This window comes from Dermochelys coriacea, chromosome 3 (genome assembly GCF_009764565.3).
Source record: "Dermochelys coriacea isolate rDerCor1 chromosome 3, rDerCor1.pri.v4, whole genome shotgun sequence".
Classification (NCBI taxonomy): Eukaryota; Metazoa; Chordata; order Testudines; family Dermochelyidae; genus Dermochelys; species Dermochelys coriacea.
Window position 1 is genome coordinate 172,778,625 of NC_050070.1, and position 20,462 is coordinate 172,799,086.

General features: G+C 42.1%; 1 protein-coding gene across 1 annotated transcript; it reads right to left on the reverse strand.

The window, feature by feature from the left end:
* Positions 1-2,841: 2,841 nt before the first annotated feature.
* On the reverse strand, positions 2,842-15,581 carry LOC119854065 (cytochrome c oxidase subunit 7A-related protein, mitochondrial). The gene is made up of 3 exons (XM_038397947.2): positions 15,169-15,581; positions 4,246-4,380; positions 2,842-3,113 (listed from the first exon to the last, which is right to left on the reverse strand). Exons 1-3 carry the CDS (start codon positions 15,238-15,240, stop codon positions 2,970-2,972), a joined length of 351 nt encoding a protein of 116 aa, XP_038253875.1. The 5' UTR covers positions 15,241-15,581; the 3' UTR covers positions 2,842-2,969.
* Between the last annotated feature and the right edge of the window lie 4,881 nt (positions 15,582-20,462).

Below are 20,462 nucleotides of genomic sequence, written 5' to 3' on the forward strand. Positions count from 1 at the left end.
CAAATTGCCAGGGCCCGTGCTTTGAGAGAGGTCTGTGTTCATTTCCTCATCACTATCGTGATCGCGCTGTTGTCGCCTCTTTGCCTGCTTTTGCAGGTTCTGCACATACTGCAGGATAATGCTCAAGGGGTTTGCAATGCTCACAACAGCAGCGGTGAGCTGAGCGGGCTCCATGCTTGTATGGTATGGCGTCTGCAGGAGAGCAAAGTTGCAGCAGAAGCAGTGGATGATAACAGATGGCACGAGAATAGATATTTATACAGAACGATGAGAAGACCTGCGATGTGAATTCATGGCACTAGGAGAGCTAGAGAGCAGAGTTGCAGCTGAAGCGGTGGATGACGATGACGGTTAGCAGTCCTACTGCACCGTCTGCTGAGAGCAGTATGGCGCCTGCACAGAAAAAAGGCGCAAAACGATTGTCTGCCATTGCTTTCACAGAAGGAGGGGCGACTGATGACACGTACCCAAAACCACCACAACAATTTTTTTGCCCCATCAGGCGTTCGGAGCTCAACCCAAAATTCCAGTGGGCAGCGGAGATGTGGGAACTGTGGGATAACTACCCACAGTGCAATGCTCCAAAAGTCGATGCTAACCACGGTAGTGAGGTTGCACTCTGCTGACTTAATGTGGACATACACAATCAACTGTATAAAACTGATTTCTAGAAAATTGACTTCTATAGGATTGACCTAATTTTGTAGTGTAGATATACCCAAAGGTATTTAGGTGTCTAACTCCCATTGATCTGAGTGTTAGGTACCTGATTGAGCGAAGGGCCTAAACCAGTTTGTCCTTTCCCATAAAAAAAAAAAAAAAAAAAAAAAAAAAAAAGAGAGAGACCCACCCCACTATAACCAAGAGCCCAACAGTTTTTGTAATGTGTCTTGGGAGCAAAGAAACATAGAAAGGCCACTGACTTTTTAGCAGTGGCTGGTCTATGGAATTTCATAGGCTTCATTTACTGGCTGCAGCAGTGGCATTTTCAACTGCTCTCTGTGTTCTGCCTCCAGAGGCATTATGTTTGGGCACAAGTCAAAAGCAGCATGGCCCAGGTCAGTGAGAAGACTTGGTTTCTATGGCAACAGAGCTACACTTTCTCCCAGAACTCCTGCAGAGAGACATGTAGTTTGGTGAGGTTGCTATGCCTAAGGAGCAACTTCTCCTATAAGAAACCCCTAGCTGAATGACTTTTTCCTCTGATTCTCCAATGTATTGTAGAGCAAGGGTCTTCACTCCAGCTGAAATGCAGTGGGATAACAGCCACTGCATTTTCCTGTTACACTTGTTAAGTATAGGTCACATCAGCCATAGTAACCAGTAATAGACTATCACTATTATCTTAGAACTCTCAGGGAATCTCCCCGAATTACAAATGACCTGTGATAAACATCTAAGGACTTGTGGAAACAGATACAGACTATATTGCATGAAATGCTAGCACACACTTTTTTTTTTTTTTTTTTTTTGTATTTGATGGTGATGAAATGCACCCTTTTATCCTATAGGGAAAGTCACTCCTGTGGACTGAAATAACAGCTGTTGTCCCTTCTCCTGTTTTGAGTTCCCAACCATTAGAACTGCATACCTATGGATTCATCTCCAATTCCTACACCTACTCAAAATCTCACAAAGCCCACCTTCCTTGTGCAGAAGAGATGTAAAGGCCCCTTTCCTTCCTCCATCCAATCTTCCCATCACAGGATATGTCAAATTTCCTTTTCTTTCCATTTCTCCAAATTTGTTTTTCATATACTAATATTAAAAGAAAAGTTCACTTGTTTTCCAATTAAATATTTTAAAGGCTCAGATCTAAAAAAATCATCTTAAGAGTCACGACTGAAGAAATGCAATATAGTTTGTTTTTGGGGTGGGAGGGGCACTTGATTTATCTTTTTACAAATGAAAAATAAGTCAGTATAGCAGTTAACACAACTAAGTTATGAAATATAGCAACCTTTCACTAAAGCAGATATTGGTGATTATTTCTTATGAAAGGCTAGTACCTGGCAATTAGCATAATTCTGAGGTTTAGAGACTTTGAAGCAGACATCTGCTCAAACAAAAGGTTCAAGTTGAGGTTGGAAACTGGATGTAATGTGAAACATTTATTAGAAGGCTGTGAAAAGATGAAACAACAAGACTTTCAAATCTGAAACATTTCAATGTTTGCATTGGTGTATTTATTCCACAGTTAAAACAAACATTTCTTTAATTTAAAAATATAATTTGACAAAAGGAAAAAGGACAAGAAACTAGTATAGTTGGTGTTACAATATAGAAGTCTGCCTAAGTGCAACACTGCTACCAGCAGCTGTGTTCATAAACTGTATTAGATTTGGATACCATAACCCTATCATATTACTCACTGAAAGTACAAATTTAAGTAACCATGTTTTCAACATTAATGTTATCTCAGCATTTGGAAGAATCTCTATGCTGCACCCGCTAATGTGAATTTTTATTGAACATGTATGACAAGAAAAATAGACTTGTCATCAAATAGTAAATTACACAAAACACTTATTGCTTCTGTAAACCCTGGAATCCCCTCCCCCCTCTCCTCACCCTTGAGAGAATGTGGGTGTTAAGGCATTGCTTGACAAAATTAAGTTTTCGTTTTCAATTTAACATTGTTGAAAGGCAGGTGTCAAGTTACACCACCCTAAAGTGCTCAGAGACTGTTGTAAGACAATTGTTTGTCTGGTTTACGTTTGGGGTGGGAAAGAGAAGACTGGAGACCTGACACAAGCAAAACACAGACTTTCACTCTTAAATATTAAACTTTGATATTTATCTTGCTTCCCAATTCATTAGAAGGTAACCACTTTCGAAAAATTTTCTTAATGTCTTTATTTGAAGAACTCACAACATACAATCACAGGATTAAGCAGTAAATACAAAGGGGTAGTACACAACTGGTCCTTCAGAGAAATGCTGAATCAGTCCCATTAGTTATGGTTCACTCACTTCTTGGATTTTGGTTGTGAGGCCATGTAGAGAGCTATCAGACAGTAGATGGTCCCTCCTATCGTTAGAGCCATAGTGGTACGATATAGCAGCTGATCAGGAACCCCTCGTTTCAGATGTACTGGCAATCCATCAGCCTTCTTTAGGAGAAGAAAAAATACAGCACATGAAAAAAGGTTGAGTGTATGCTGATCATCACAAAAGCTACTATAGATAAAATAAGGAGAATTATGAGAGAGTTGGTGAGGGTAAAGAAACCCCCCCCCCACAAACCTCTATGTAATTAATCCTCCAACAGAACATAGGGTTTCCTCCTGTAACTGCACAAAGGGAAGAGCAGACTAGTTTTATTTTAAGTGCAGATATTTATTTTATTACATGCACCTTGCAAATTGTAGGCACAAACATGCCTTGGAATATTTTCTCAAAAATCCTTTATCATAAAAGGCACTTGACTGAAAAGTGTCACTAGAAAATGGGAGAAGATTTGTATAAATCAAATGTTCACAAAATTCAGCATTACGCATGCTAAATAAAAATGGCATGAAGAGAGAACCGTGTACATTTTAAAAAGCACAACCTCTTGTCATTCTCATAAAAAACAGAATGTTATATGAAGTTTATTCTTAATTTTAAATGAGAGAACTCCTATAAAAATGTGAACTCCACCCATCAGTCCCTACCGAACAAGTAGTTAATCCACAGAGATAACACAAAAGCTCTGAAGGACACTACTTATACCCTTATTCCATAGGTTTTGAGCACCAGTAAACATTTAAAGTTACTCAACACCACCAAACAAACTGGGGATTGTGATTCCAGTTTGTTCTTGCATTCAGAAGCTTTGTTGGAGCATAAGCTTGTTCATATTCCCAGAAAGAAAACATGTTTACAGCTGACCAGAACGTGATAAGCACCCGTAGCAGTGTGAAGAAAGGAGATCTGAGGTTTTTCCTCCTTTCTAGTAGATGTCCTGCCAATACAAGGATTCCTGTGCAGAGTCTCAAGGTATTGAGACAATGAATTATCAGGCAACAAACAAACTATAGGATGTTATGAAAATTACTTCAAACCCCTTCTAAAAGATTCAAACATTAACACCTTTTGGACCAAATGCTGCAGAATTTGAGTTACATTAGTGCATGCCCTCTGGTGCGCACCGGACCCACTGATGGCCCCACTGATTTGCACAGGTGCAATGAAGGGCAGAATATGGCCCACTATCTTCAACCCTTTTTATTCAAGTTCTCTTAATAAAGCTTTTCTTCTTACCTGAAATAGCTTCTGGAGGTCCGGCACCTTGTTTTTACCCAAATAAGAAACAGCTGCTGGCGAATCTGAGGCAAATTTAGTTGGCATTCCAAATATCAGAGCTGGTGATTCTGTGGATGCCAGTGGCTTGAGTCCCTGAAAATGGAGATTTAAGTATTGAGTACCTGGATATTTAACAGTTGAAAAGAATGTACTGCTAATCATGTTCCAAGTAAACAAATTACCACAGCTAAAATGAAAAGGCATTATAGAGACAAAGCTAACCTGACTACAGTCCCCCACCTCAAAAAAACTAAAATGACATTCATTTAAAAATATATTGGAGGCGACTGTCAAATTTCTCAGCTAGTTTTGGCTCAGGACTTGACAAATTCACTTGCCATTTACAAATAAGCAACTTTCCATGGTGAATGAGGATTTACTTATCAGATTCTCCATGTTTTTTTTTTTTCAAAAGTTTCTAACCCTTATTGCAGAGAGGGCCTTCCAAATGTGAAGTTAAAAAGTCAACTAAAGCAGTGTTTTCCTGAAATGGCAGTCAGCCTGAAATAAAAGTTGAGTGCCTCAAGGCCCAAATCCTGTCCCAGTGTACTGCTTGAACAGCATGGGAATTCCTCAGACACCTGGGGGGGAATAACAAAGACAGACCTAATGATTGCTGCAGGCAGTGGCACACACTTTAAATGAAGGTTTGGTAGTGGGTTGGGGGAAAATGGCTAGAACTATCTTCACTTTGTGCAGGTACAGCAGGTGCTGCTGAATAACACTGTTAAACAGGAATAACTTCATCCTCCAGCACTACAGCTGGTACTGCTTCTGCTGCTAATCCCCATCCTCCAAGTCTCCACTGACTGAGCCATAATTTAAATCTTTATTTCAGATCATGTACTCTGATTTGATACCATAAATCCTATTTATTGGAAAGGTTTCCATGTACACTATTCAAAGTTATGGTTCCCCCAGCAACTGTAAGGTGGCCTGCTTGCATATCTCTAAGTATTTATTACTATACATGGAGTTAAGTTATGCCTTCATGTGCGCGTGCAGTGTGGATAAGATAAGGTTGCTGCAAAAGCCATAACAGGTTTTCTAATAAAAAGAAAAGGAGTACTTGTGGCACCTTAGAGACTAACAAATTTATTTGAGCATAAGCTTTCATGAACTACAGCTCACTTCATCGGATGCATTTGGTGGAAAATACAGTGGGGATATTTATATACACACATAGAGAACATAAAACAATGGGTTTATCATACACACTGTAAGGAGAGTGATCATTTAAGATGAGCCATCACCAGCAGCAGAGAGGGGGAAGGAGGAAAACCTTTCATGGTGACAAGCAAGGTAGGCTATTTCCAGCAGTTAACAAGAACATCTGAGGAACAGTGGGGGGTGGGGTGGGAGGGAGAAATACCATGGGGAATAGTTTTACTTTGTGTAATGACTCATCCATTCCCAGTCTCTATTCAAGCCTAAGTTAATTGTATCCAGTTTGCAAATTAATTCCAATTCAGCAGTCTCTCGTTGGAGTCTGTTTTTGAAGCTTTTTTGTTGAAGAATAGCCACTCTTAGGTCTGTGATCGAGTGACCAGAGAGATTGAAGTGTTCTCCAACTGGTTTTTGAATGTTATAATTCTTGACATCTGATTTGTGTCCATTCATTCTTTTATGTAGAGACTGTCCAGTTTGGCCAATGTACATGGCAGAGGGGCATTGCTGGCACATGATGGCATATATCACATTGGTAGATACGCAGGTGAATGAGCCTCTGATGTGGTTGATGTGATTAGGCCCTATGATGGTGTCCCCTGAATAGATATGTGGGCAGAGTTGGCAACGGGCTTTGATCACTCTCCCTACAGTGCACCATGCACTCAGGTTTTCCTTTTTATTGCACCAATAGAGACCGGCATCAAAAGAATTTTCAAGAAAGAAAGGACATTCAAACCCGACTTTCACCTGGAACGACACTTAATCCAAAGTCAAGGATCGGAAAAGTGGTGACAAAGTCACTCAATACTGACAAGCAAGCTTAATTTGCCTTTACCTCTCTTCAAAACTATTTTTTTTGTTTTTTTTATTATTGGAGTTAGTCAAGAACATATCAAAGAGCAAGGTCAGGGGTATTTTTACAGCCTAAATTGCACTATGTGAGCCTCTAAAGAAATAAAAGAATGCAATTAAATTGATTTTTGGAGAAAATAATTCAGATAAGACTACCTTAAATTCCTATGGAGACTCTCAGATGTTTCAGAGTCTCAAGCGAGCAACAACATAGGTACAGTAAGAAATTATAGAATTTCTACTTGTGCTACTACAAGTGATTACTTGTGCTTTTATCTGCTTTTGCTTGAATATTTAGGTTAGTTTGTAGTACCATAACATTAATAGTTTTACTTGAGAATTAAGTCACAAAAAGAAACCATTACGGAAGTCAAAACTGGATGGAGAGCAAGTCCATGACATTAAAAAATTACCGTGCAAGAAATGCAGAGAAAGATTTTTTGCTGTTTGGTAACAGTTTCATATAGTTTGCATAACAAAAATAATTTGAAGTTCATGGTGCTGTGGAATACATGCACAAGTTCAGTTTTTCTTCATTTTCCCCAAATAAAAATATTTCTGTATAGAATCATAGAATATCAGGGTTGGAAGGGACCTCAGAAGGTCATCTCAAAAGCAGGATCAATCCCCAACTAAATCATCCCAGCCAGGGCTTTGTCAAGCCTGATCTTAAAAACTTCTAAGCAAGGAGATGCCACCACCTCCCTAGGTAACCCAATTCCAGTGCTTCGCCACCCTCCTAGTGAAAGTTTTTCCTAACATCCAACCTAAACCTCCCCCACTGCAACTTGAAACCATTACTCCTTGTTCTGTCATCTGCTACCACTGAGAAGAGTCTAGATCCATTCTCTTTGGAACCCCCCTTTCAGGTAGGTGAAAGCAGCTATCAAATCCCCCCCCTTTCCTCATAAGTCATGTGCTCCAGCCCCCTAATCATTTTTGTTGCCCTCTGCTGCACGTTTTCCCAATTTTTCCACATCCTTCTTGTAGTGTGGGACCCAAAACTGGACACTACTCCAGATGAGGCCTCACCAACGTTGAATAGAGGGGAACAATCACGTCCCTCAATCTGCTGGCAATGCCCCTACTTATTCAGGCCAAAATACAGTTAGTCTTCTTTGCAAGAAGGGCACACTGTTGACTCACATCCAGCTTCTCGTACACTGTAACCCCTAGGTCCTTGTGTGTAGAACTGCCAGTCAGTCCCCATCCTGTAGCAGTGCATGGGATTCTTCCATCCTAAGTGCATGACTCTGCACTTGTCCTTGTTGAACCTCAGATTTCTTTTGGCCCAATCCTTTAATTTGTCTAGGTCCCTCTGTATCCTATCCCTACCCTCCAGCATATCTACCACTCCTCCCAGTTTAGTGTCATCTGCAAACTTGATGAGGGTGCAATCCACGCCATCCTCCAGATCATTAAATGAAGATATTGAACAAAACCGGCCCCAGGACCGACCCTTGGGGCACTCCGCTTGATACTGGCTGCCAACTAGATATGGAGCCATTGATCACTACCTGTTGAGCCTGACCATCTAGCCAGCTTTCTGTCCACCTTACAGTCCATCCAGCCCATACTACTTTAACTTGCTGGCAAGAGGACTGTGGGAGACCGTATCAAAAGCTTTGCTAAAGTCAAGGAATAACACACCCACTGCTTTCCCCTCATCCACAGAGCCAGTGGATGTGTTATTCCTTGACTATCTCTTCACAGAAGGCAATTAGGTTAGTCAGGCATAACTTGCCCTTAGTGAATCCATGCTGACTGTTCCTGATCACTTTCCTCTCCTCTAAGTGCTTCAGAATTGATTCCTTGTGGACCTGCTCCATGATTTTTCCAAGGACTGACGTGAGGCTGACTGGTCTGTAGTTCCCTGGATCCTCCTCCTTTCCTTTTTTAAAGATGGGCACTATGTTAGTCTTTTTTCAGTCTTCCGAGACCTCCCCCGATCGCTATGAGTTTTCAAAGATAGTGGCCAATGGCTCTGCAATCACATCTGCCAACTCCTTTAGCACCCTTGGATGCAGTGCATCTGGTCCTATGGACTTGTGCTTGTCCAGCTTTTCTAAATAGTCCCAAACCACTTCTTTCTCTACAGAGGGCTGGTCACCTCCTCCCCATGCTGTGCTGCCCAGTGCAGCAGTCTGGGAGCTGACCTTGCTCGTGAAGACAGAGGCAAAAAAAAAAAAAAAAAAAAAGCACTGACTACGTTAGCTTTTTCCACATCCTCTGTCACTAGGTTGCCTCCCTCATTCAGTAAAGGGTCCACACTTTCCTTGATTGACTTTCTTCTTGTTGCTAACATACCTGAAGAAACCCTTCTTGTTATTCTTAACATCTCTTGTTAGCTGTAATTCCAAGTGTGATTTGGCCTTCCCGATTTCACTCCTGCATGCCTGAGCAATATTTTTATACTCTTCCCTGGTCATTTGTCCAACCTTCTACTTCTTGTAAGCTTCTTTTTTGTGTTTAAGATCAGCAAGGATTTCACTGTGAAGCCAAGCTGGTCGCCTGCCATATTTACTATTCGTTCTACACATCGGGATGGTTTGTTCCTGCAATCTCAATAAGGATTCTTTAAAATACAGCCAGCTCTCATGGACTCCTTTCCCCCTCATGTTATTCTCCCAGGGGTCCTGCCCATCCGTTCCCTGAGGGAGTCAAAGTCGGCTTTTCTGAAGTCCAGGGTCCGTATTCTGCTGATCTCCTTTCTTCCTTGTGTCAGGATCCTGAACTCGACCATCTCATGGTCACTGCCTCCCAGGTTCCCATCCAGTTTTGCTTCCCCTACTATTTCTTCCTGGTTTGTGAGCAGCAGGTCAAGAAGAGCTCTGCCCCTTGTTGGTTCCTCCAGCACTTGTACCAGGAAACTCTCCCCTACACTTTCCAAAAGCTTCCTGGATTGTCTGTGCACCGCTGTATTGCTCTCCCAGCAGCTATCAGGGTGACTGAAGTCTCTCATGAGAGCCAAGGCCCGTGATCTAGTAACTTCAGTTATTTGCCGGAAGAAAGCTTCGTCCACCTCATCCCCTTGGTCTGGTGGTATATAGCAGATTCCCACCATGACATCACCCTTCTTGCTCACACTTGTGTAGTACAAAAGTCTATTTGTGAGTACATCTGAACACTGATTCACTAAATATAATGACAAGTTTCAGAGTAGCAGCCGTGTTAGTCTGTATTCACATAAAGAAAATGAGTACTTGTGGCACCTTAGAGACTAACACATTTATTTGAGCATAAGCTTTCGTGAGCTACAGCTTACTTCATCGGATGCATCCAATGAAGTGATCTGTAGCTCACGAAAGCTTATGCTCAAATAAATGTGTTAGTCTCTAAGGTGCCACAAGTACTCATTTTCTTTTTACTGAATATAATGGGTCAGATTTTTGGTCTTTGGTAAATCCCATCTGCACCACTCACGTAAGGGAATCCTCTAATGGCATAACAGATATAGCCAGCATTTTGCCACCTGTTCCCTTCCCTGCAAACCAAAGAGTATTCCAGGGAGGACATGGGCATAGGAAGTGAGGCCACAGAGCCCTGTGCCTCTGACAATCACGGTCCAGAGGAATGGTCCCTGATTGATTAAGACAGAAGTTGGTGTGGGTGGGAGAGGAAAGAGAAACTAGGACTGGGAATTTAGGTGAGGCAGGGGGTGAAACTGGGACAGGATGGAGGGGAGACTGATCTGATCAGGTGCACAGTGTGAAATGGAATAGCTGGGCAAAGACTGGATCAAGGTGATGATAGCAGGAGATTGAAACTGTGAACCAGTGGCAATGCTGAAGTGGGGAAAGGGTGCTGTGCAAATATATACATATTTAGTTACATAATCACATACCATTATGAATATGTGCAAGGGGAGTGAATTAAGGATTCTCAACATCCAAAATGAAAATAGTCCTATGTGATCTGATTAGATCTTTCATACTGCAGCAATATCCAAAACACCTTCCAATACCCATAATTAAAATGCAATCAAAACCCATTACGTACTTAAAACAAAATTCAAATGTCATTGAATGTCATCCACTTTTCAGTGTTACTCTCCATTTTCAGCATTTTGCTTTATAGTAAAAAAGTCTTTACAGCAGAGCTGCTGAAGCTGCCACTCTAGGACTTAGTCAACGTGTTGGAGATGGTCAGTACATGGAGCTTTAGGATGAACTTTTGTCTCATTTGCCCAAAGTCTCATGCTGTTTGCATTTTAACACAATCCAGATAAGGGTTTAGAATATTTCTTTAGCACACCACACAAAACATCGGGGGAGAGGGGCTTGCTCAATGTGAATTAAATTGTGGGGGAAGGGAAGAAGATACACTGCTCATAGTTTATGCTTGAAAAACAAATTAAGTTAAGGAGGCCTTTATGAATTCACTAAACCTTAACACCTATCATATAAACAATTCCTTACGCTGTAGAAAGAGAGCTTTGTTCCAGAGACTGAGCATAAACTATTAACTGAGATTACATTTACATTCTGACCAGGCTAATGCATGTGCATTTTTAGAAGAGATCATTCCTAATTGCTCATTTATCAAGCCAATGTCAATCCAAAGCAAAATTTCTTAATACATTAGTCACAAATTCAGGAATATCTAAACTAGTCTATACTAGGAAACGTTTGCTGGTATAGAAATGTCTCAGAAAACGAATTTATTCCACCCCCAACCTTGACATTGTTATACTGAAAAAAGTTTTAGTATAGACCTTGCCTAAAACTATTTGAAAGTAGTCCCACTATTGATCTCAAAGGTCACTCCATTTCCCTCCATTAAGAATCTCAATGGAAAGTGGCCACACAGCCCACCTATCCATTGTAACTGGAGGTACATGACTTGCAGAAAGTCAGAGGTGTCAACAACTGACTGAGAGCCACAAACCACATCTTCACTATGATGATCTTTGTGCTACTGGCGTGGTGAAATGAGAAAAGGAAATCAGCTTTGCCCAATCATTCCTTAAGGCAAGATTTCGTAGTACGTACTACATTAAGGGCTTGTCTACACTGGCAATTTATAGTGCTGAAACTTTCTCATTCTGGGATGTGAAAAAATACACCCGAGCAAAGCAATTTTCAGCACTGTAAAGTGCCAGTGTAAACAGTGCACAAGCGCTTATGCCTCGTGGAGATTTTTTTTTTTTTTTTTTTTTAAGTGCTGGGAGACTCAGATGTTTCAGAGTCTCAAGCAAGCAACAACATAGAAATTCTATACTTCCTTACTGTATCTACCTGTGCTACAAGTGATTACTTATGCTTTTATCTATTTTTGCTTGAAAAAACTGCCCCTGCAGCTCCCATTCACCGTGGTTCCCAGCCAATCGGAGCTGCGGGGGCGGCACTTGGGGCGGGGGCAGCGTGTGGAGCCCCCTGGCTGCCCCTATGCACAGGGGCCAGACATGCTGCTGCTGCTTCTGGGAGTAGGAAGTCAATTCTACAAGAAAAAATGTATTTAACTAAGGATGCTCAGGCTTGGCTTTAAATCATCTTCCCATTATAAGGCTGTTAGACCTGGGAGATACTCAAATTTTTGTCAGAGACCAGATCCATCATAAAGATGCCTGAGACACTCCTACCCAGCTAGGGGCTGAGGGTGAAGCAGGAGCTGCTATGGCAGCTCTAAACATGAGGATTCACCTGCGCTAGGAGAATCCTCTCATGGCCAAGCCTTGAGAGCAGTTTAGACGGCCACAGCAGAATCTTTCATTTTCAAGTAGGTGGACATTTCCCACTTTTTGGACTTGCCTACGAGGATGCAGGAGTAAGTTTATTTGCAGGGCTTTAAAAATTAACCCAGCAACAGCTTACCCCGGACTAAATGCACAATTCTCCACACCACACACTCTCCCAAGCAACACCTGTTCTAAATGGTTTCTTAGTAGTCAAGCACCACTCATGGCTTGGGCCAATGAAGACCCAACTAACTTGGCTGAACTTAGAGACCCCAATTAATGCCACCCCAACCTCTCCTCCCTTCTACCACATACAAATAAATGAATTAGTGCTGCCACACACAACACACATCAAATCAGTTAATGTTCTTGCATGAAAGGTGGCACACTTACATGGCCCTGTACGGGGCCTCTCTTGCTAGCTCAATAGGGGACAAGCAGAAAACACACCATACCTGCAACAGTGGAAGAACACTGGGAGTGGTGGGTGTCTGCAGAATAAGGTCTGGTCTATACTTAAAAGTTATGTCAGCTAGGCGTGCAAAAGAGTCACACCCCTAACCAACAGAGCTATGCTGGCAAAAGCCCTAGTGTAGATTCTAAGAGTTCTTTAGCTTGTGTAGTTTGTTTCATACAGGAAACTAGCATAAACTATATCAGCAAAAGAACTTGTTTGCTGATACAGTTATACTGGCAAGCTCTTTTTAGTGTAGAGCTGGCTTTCTAGCGTAGAAAATCTCTTTTGGTGGAAGAGATCGCTGCAGAGTGGATAAGAGATTATTTTTTAAAAAAATAAATTTTTCTTTAAATTAAATGCATTTAAAATTGAATTTTAAACAGCCTACGTTAAGGCCTAAAGCTATTATAATCTACTAACAATTCAAATTAAATGCAAAAAAATATTAAGCAGTACTTTGCTCCCAAGGTCTAAATAGAGTCAAACTACTGGAAGTCACTGGCTAATAACGTGGAACCAGGGTTTGTTGAAGTGCTAAACCAATTTTTGATAGCAGTAAAGAATATTTTCTTCACTTCAGCTTATTCAATTAGTTCAGTTCAATGACCAGTTCATTGAGAGTTAAGAAAGAAATTGAGAATTGAAAAAGCATGAATGCATGTTTAAGCATGAAAGCGTGTTTTCTTTTTCCATTCTATGAATAAAAGCTATGTGTGAGAGGATAATATCTACTAGTTCTAAAATCTTGAAGCACACATGATTAAAGAGCATCAGTTCAATTCACTAACTAGAGATACCTCCTTTGTTTGAAAAATCAGTTTTAAAAGAAAAAATTATATTTTTCTTATATATCCAGAATATTTAAGGTAGTTTTATTTAATTGTTTAAAATGCTGTTTTGTGCATTTAATTGAATTTCCATCCAAATACAGCTTGACACAAATTGCAAGTAAAAAAAATAAAAATAAAAAAAATCATCCAGTAAATAGGTAAACTATATAATTACTTAAATAAATGCAGAGACAGTGCATCCTCCTTGTTAGCAAGAAGCACCAAGTTTAGCTTAAAGGCTAAATATAGCAGGAAAGCAAACATTTTAATTGTTACCAATCAGTGAGACTCTCTCTCTCTTTAGGAAAATAACTAAAGTACAAGTGCAAAACAATTAAAATGGATTATTTAAATCAATACTTCCTGTCTGCTGAGTTAAATCATGATTAAAATCAGTGATTTAAATAGCTTTGATTTAAATCAATCCACTGTGCCTCAATTTATGCTCAGCTCATAATTGGAAAGTTTTTCTTTACAAGTATAAGCACAAGTAGTATTCTTAAAAAAAAAGAAAAAAGCTCCCCACACACCAAGTTTTGCAGAAGTTGAGAACACTCACAGGAAATATTTCTGCTTGCCCCGGATGAGTGAGTTTTTCATGCCCTGTTTATTTGTGATGTTTGACTGTATATGCAAATTTGAATACAATATGCCACCGATACAGTGTAAATTAAGGAAAAGAGTAAGGTTTAAAAACAAAAATGACACTTCAAGGGACATTAGCAAATGGATTAGTCTTCCAAAACTGAGGGAACAGGGAAGAGATGGATTAATGTCTCAGGTTTTCAACCTAGACCTTTGATCTTACTTTGAATTTAATGGATCCCAACCAAGGGAAAGGTAAGCATTCATGAATATCAATTCAACCTTTGCATTTAACTGATTTTTACCTTAAAACCTAGAGCTCTTCACTATTAATAAAAAGCTTGGGAAGCTTGAAGCTGAGAAATGATGGCATTGGGTTTGAAGAGGAGAAGCTAGTGAATATGCGAACTTTGTTTAACTAAGGCTTTGTCTGCACTTGGAAGTAGCATTATTTCAGTAGTCAGTTGGGTCAGAATCATAGAAGATTAGAGTTGGAAGGGACCTCAGGAGGGCATCTAGTCCAACCCCCTGCTCAAAGCAGGACCAACCCCAACTAAATCATCCCAAGCAGGGCTTTCAATACTGCTTATCTGATTGTACACACAAAGACGCTCCCGCTGAACTGGCATTACCCATGGGGTTTTTTGGGCTACATTTACGGACAAACCGTGGTAGGCACCAGTTTGGCGAACAGATGGTTGAGAGTTAGTTGCTGAAGCAGTGTTATTTTTCCAGTGCAAACAAGGTCTAAGACCCTCCTCCGCCTGAGAGACAAGCCAGCCCCATTTTACAGGTGGGTAATAAAGGGAGCGGAAGGGATGAGGTGACCTGCCCAAGGTCACACAGCAGGTCAGTGGCAGCGTCAGGAACCGGACCCGTAGAGAGCCCCCTGAGGGCATCGCTTCCCGCCACGCACGGCGGCCCAAGCCGCATCAGGCCAGGACACACGCCCCCTCCCCGTACAGATGGGCCCAGACGCCACGTTAAGATCCGCCCGCAGTAAAACGGCTCCGTGGCCTCGTTCCGAGCCCAGGCCCGACAACCGCGAAGGTGGCCGCGGCAGGGACTCCGGCCGCGCGGGAAGGTCCCCCAGCGGGCGCGAGGCACCCGACCCACAGCCAGGCGGAGGCTTCCCCACGACGGCAGCCCCGAGCCCGCCCGCCCGTCGCGTGAAGGTCACCGCGCCCCGCGGGCCTGCAGGCGGCCTGGCGAGCCGCACCGAGCGGGCTGCCCCGCTGCAAGCCCCGGAGGGAGCGGCACGGGGAGGACGGTGAAGGTCAGCGACCGTGTGGCGCCGGCCACGCGCTCACCTGAGGGGCATAGGCGGCGGCCGCCACCGCCCCCACCAGCTTCTGGCTGAAGCCGCTGAATTTGTAATACATGGCGCCGGGCTCTCCGCGCTGCTTCCCCGCGGGCACCCGGCCGGCCGCGACACGCTCCGAGAAAGGACCTGCCTCGCCTCTGCCCGGGGCTTCCGCAGCCTGGAGGGCCCCGGCGGAGGAAGGCAGCTTTGTAGAGCGCTGCGCCGAATGCCTGTAGAACAAACTCGGAAACCAGCCCAAAGCGCTGCCTACGAGACTTGAGTAATAAAGGCGGGTCCTTCGTGGACTGCGGGTGCGCGAACTGCCCCCGGGTTCTGTAGCGAGCACGAAGAGCGGGCGGCAGTTTCTAATCAGGCAGCAGTAGAGCAGCCTAATACGCCTGCGCACTTGGACCCCGATGCGGGATTTAGGCCCCCGCCGCCCCGCCTCGCGGGAAAGGCCCCAGAGCCACCCAATCAGCGGCCGAGAGCTGTTGAAACCCCGCCTCCTGCATAACAACGGTTGCTAGCTGGGGACGCTTTCTGTGGCACGGGTGTGCAGCCTGCCGGGGCGGAGATGCTGTGGGACGGGAAGGCCGGGCGCGATCGCCGGGGGATGCTGGCCTCGTGGGGCGGCCGCAGCGGGGTGGGGGCCCGGGCGGGGCGACAGGGCAAGGCCCCAAGGGAGGGGGGTCCGGTGGGGGTGAAAGGAGCTAACGCAGCGGGGAGGCGGCGCTCCCCGAACCCCAGCGAAGGAGGGCGCAGGCGAGGGGAGCCCCTTCCCCTGAGCGTCCGTGAGTCTTCAGAGCTTCTCGGCGGGTTTCACCTGCGGATCCAGGAGATTAATGACCAGCGGGTGCGTCTCTGCATGTGCATATGTTAATGAGGACTCAGGGGGCCCTGCTCAGTCATTATCGGCTCTTCTGTACTTTTCATTTGTATTGCTCTGCTACAGTTGTTACCTCCCACACGAGTGCTCTGTAATATTGGCATCTAGATTGTCGTCAGGTAACAAATGCTGTGGTAATTATGGACATCTGGTCTTACTACTTTTATTAATTATACAGAATAAATATATATAATTTCCTGCCAGAAACTTGGAAATGCAAACAGTGTTGTTTCCTGCAGTTTAATATGTGCTTGCTTTCCTATTTACCAAAAAGAACAGGAGAACTTGTGGCACCTTAGAGACTAACAAATTTATTTGAGCATAAGCTTTCGTGAGCTACAGCTCACTTCATCGGATGCATGCCTCTGATGAAGTGAGCTGTAGCTCACGAAAGCTTATGCTCAAATAAATTTGTTAGTCTCTAAGGTGCCACAAGTCCTCCTTTTCTTTTTGCGAATACAGACTAACACGGCTGCTACTTTGAAACCTATTTACCAAACAATTCCTGCCTCACCCCACCTCTCCTGTCATCCTTTTAGTGGAAATGAAATCTACACTACTGTTTGTTCTGTGAAGATTTCCTTTCTTGTAGGGCTGTCAATTAATCACAGTTAACTCACGCGATTAACTAAAAAAAATGAGTCACGATTAAAAAAATGAAACAATTAATCACAGTTATTGTATTGTTAAACAATAGAATACCAATTGAAATTTACTGAATATTTTTGGACGTTTTTCTACATATTTAAATATATTGATTTCAATTACAACACCAAATACAAAGTGTACACTGCTCACTTTATATTATCATTTTTATTACAAATATTTGCACTGTAAAAATGATAAACAAAAGAAACTGTATTTTTCAGTTCACCTCATATAATACTGTAGTGCAATCTCTTTATTGTGAAGGCGCAACTTACAAATGTAGATTTTGGTTTTTGTTACATAACTGCACTCAAAAACCAAACAATGCAAAACTTTAGAGCCTACAAGTCCACTCGGTCCTCCTCCTTGTTCAGCCAATTGCTAAGGCAAACAAGTTTGTTTACATTTATTGGAGATAATGCTACCCGCTTATTATTTACAATGTCACCAGAAAGTGAGAACAGGCGTTCACATAGGACTTTTGTAGCTGGCATTGCAAGGTATTTATGTGCCAGAATTGATAAATATCTGTATGCCCCTTAATATTCAGCCACCATTCCAGCGGACATGCTTCCATGCTGATGATACTCATTTAAAAAAAAAGTGTTAATTAAATTTGTGACTGAACGCCTTGGGGGAAAATTGTATGTCTCTGGCTCTATTTTACCCGTATTCTGCATATATTTCATGTTATAGTAATCTTGGATGATGATTCAGCACATGGTTATTTTAAGAACACTTTCGCTACAGATTTGACAAAATGCAAAGAAGGTACCAATGTGAGATTTCTAAAGATAGCTACGGCACTCGACCCAAGGTTTAATACTCTGAAGTGCCATCCAAAATCTGAGCGGGATGAGGTGTGGAGCACGCTTTCAGAAGTCTTTAAAGAGCAACGCTCTGATGCGGAAACTACAGAACCCGAAACACTAAAAAAGAGAAAATCAGCCTTCTGCTGGTGGCATCTGACTCAGATGATGAAAATGAACATGTGTCGGTCCGCACTGTTTTGGATTGTTATCAAGCAGAACTCATCGTCAGCATTGATGCATGTCCTCTGGAATGGTGGTTGAAGCATGAAGGGACATATGAATCTTTAACGCATCTGGCATGTAAATATCTTGTGATGCCAGCTACAACAGTGCCATGAGAACACCTGTCCTCACTTTCAGGTGACATTGTGAACAAGATGCAGGCAGCATTATCTCCTGTAAATGTAAACAAACTTGTTTGTCTGAGCGATTGGCTGAACAAGAAATAGGACTGAGTGGACTTATGGGCTCTAAAGTTTCACATTGTTTTATTTTTGAATGCAGTTGGTTTTTTGTACATAATACTGCATTTCTAAGTTCAACTTTCATGATAAAGAGATTGCACTATAGTACTTGTATTAAGTGAATTAAAAAATACCATTTGTTTTTTACAGTGGAAATATTTTTAATCAAAAATAAATATAAAGTGAGCACTGTACACTTTGTATTGTTTTATTTGAAATCAATATATTTGAAAATGTAGAAAAAATCTAAAAATATTTAAATAAATGGTATTCTATTATTGTTTAACAGTGCAATTGTCAGGGTTCCCTCCCCACTCTGAACTCTGGGGTACAGATGTGGGGACCCGCATGAAAAAACCCCTAAGCTTATATTCTACCAGCTTAGGTTAAAAACTTCCCCAGGCACAAATTCCTTTCCTTGTCCTTGGATGGTATTGCTACAACCACCAAGTGATTTAAATACAAAAATTCAGGGACGGGTCACTTGGAATCCCTATTACCCCAAAATATCCCCTCAAACCCCTTCACCCCCTTTCCTGGGGAACTTGAGAATAATTTACCAACCAATTGCCTTTGATTTTAGTGTCCTGAAGTTAAACTGTCTGGTCTGTACTTACATTAGATTCTTAAAAGAAGGATGGTTTCAGAGTAGTTGCCGTGTTAGTCTGTATCTGCAAAAAGGAAAGGAGTACTTGTGGCACCTTCGAAACTAACAAATTTATTTGAGGATAAGCTTTTGTGAGCTACAACTCACTTCATCAAATGCTCAAATAAATTTGTTAGTCTCTAAGGTGCCACAAGAACTCCTTTCCTTTTTAAAAGAAGAACTTTATTATAAAGTAAAAGAATCACACCTGAAAAATCAGGATGGAAGGTAACTTTACAGGGTAATAAAAAGATTTAAAACACAGAGGAGTCCCCTCTGGACTCAGCTTCACAATTACAAAAACAGGACTAAAACTACCTCTTAGCATAGGGAAAATTCATAAGCTAAAATAAAAGATAACCTAATGCATTTCCTTGCCTCACTTACAATTTTTGTAATTCTTAGATGGATTATTCCAGGTATATTTTCAGGAGATGTTGTCCCTGCTTGGCTTCTCTCTCCATCCAGAGAGGGAACAAACAAAGAGAGCCACAAACAAATCATCCTCCTCCCCCAGATTTGAAAGTATCTTCTTTCCTCATTGGTCCTTCTGGTCAGGTGCCAACTAGGTTATTTGAGCTTCTTAACATCTGACAAGTAAAACGATTCAGTACAGCTGCTCTGGAGGGATTTTATGTGACCCTTATCTCTATGTTTATGACAGCAATTAATCATGATTAGTTTTTTAATCACGCTATTAATCGCAATTAATTTTTTTAATCACTTGACAACCCTACTTTCTTGAGAAGATGACCAGGTGAGCATGATGAGATTTCTCTTTTGAGTGAATTAAATCCTCCTGAAAGCTGTGACAGCCCTCAAATATGAAGTGCTCTGTTTATTCACAGAGTGGGTACCGCGTAGTTAACAGCCATCCAAGCTTCCCCATACTACCCAACAGCATGCCTCAGCCCTGATATAGAGGCCTTCTAAGGCTGACAAGGTAATTCAGCCTCCAGATCCATTCAGGTGCTGATCCAAAGTCCATTGAAGTCAATGGGAGTCTTTCCACTAACATGGATGGGCTTTAGATCAGGCACTCCGCTCCAGAATCTAAAAGGTACTCAGAGGTGCCCAACTTCCATTGATTTCAATGGCTGTGAGGCACCTAAATATCTTTTGAGGGTCTGGGCCTCAGTCCTTGTCCTCTCTGACAGGTTTCAGAGTAGCAGCCGTGTTAGTCTGTATTCGCAAAAAGAAAAGGAGTACTTGTGGCACTTTAGAGACTAACAAATTTATTTGAGCATAAGCTTTTGTGAGCTACAGCTGACTTCATCGGATGCATTCAGTGGAAAATACAGTGGGGAGATTTATATACATAGAGAACATGAAACAATGGGTGTTACCATACATACTGTAACCAGAGTGATCACTTAAGGTGAGTTATTACCAACAGGAGAGCGGGGAGGGGGCGGGGGGGAACCTTTTGTAGTGATAGTCAAGGTGGGCCATTTCCAGCAGTTGACAAGAACGTCTGAGGAACAGTGGGGGGAGGGGGGGAATAAACATGGGAAAATAGTTTTACTTTATGTAATGACCCATCCACTCCCAGTCTCTATTCAAGCCTAAGTTAATTGTATCCAGTTTGAAAATTAATTCCAATTCAGCAGTCTCTCGTTGGAGTCTGTTTTTGAAGTTTTTTTGTTGAGTATTGCCACTTTTAGGTCTGTAATCAAGTGACCAGAGAGACTGAAGTGTTCTCCAACTGGTTTTTGAATTATAGTTCTTGAGGTCTGATTTGTGTCCTGCTGGTAATAGCTCACCTTAAGTGATCAAGCTGGTTACAGTGTGTATGGTAACACCCATTGTTTCATGTTCTCTATGTATATAAATCTCCCCACTGTA

Bases quoted from the DNA above. Each gene is read 5' to 3' on its own strand.
- LOC119854065 (XM_038397947.2), bottom strand. From the start codon at position 15,240: ATGTATTACAAATTCAGCGGCTTCAGCCAGAAGCTGGTGGGGGCGGTG. The intron at 4,381-15,168 runs GTGAGCGCGTGG...CTCCATTTTCAG, and splicing joins CCGCCGCCTATGCCCCTCAG to GGACTCAAGCCACTGGCATC. The intron at 3,114-4,245 runs GTAAGAAGAAAA...CTTCTCCTAAAG, and splicing joins ACCTCCAGAAGCTATTTCAG to AAGGCTGATGGATTGCCAGT.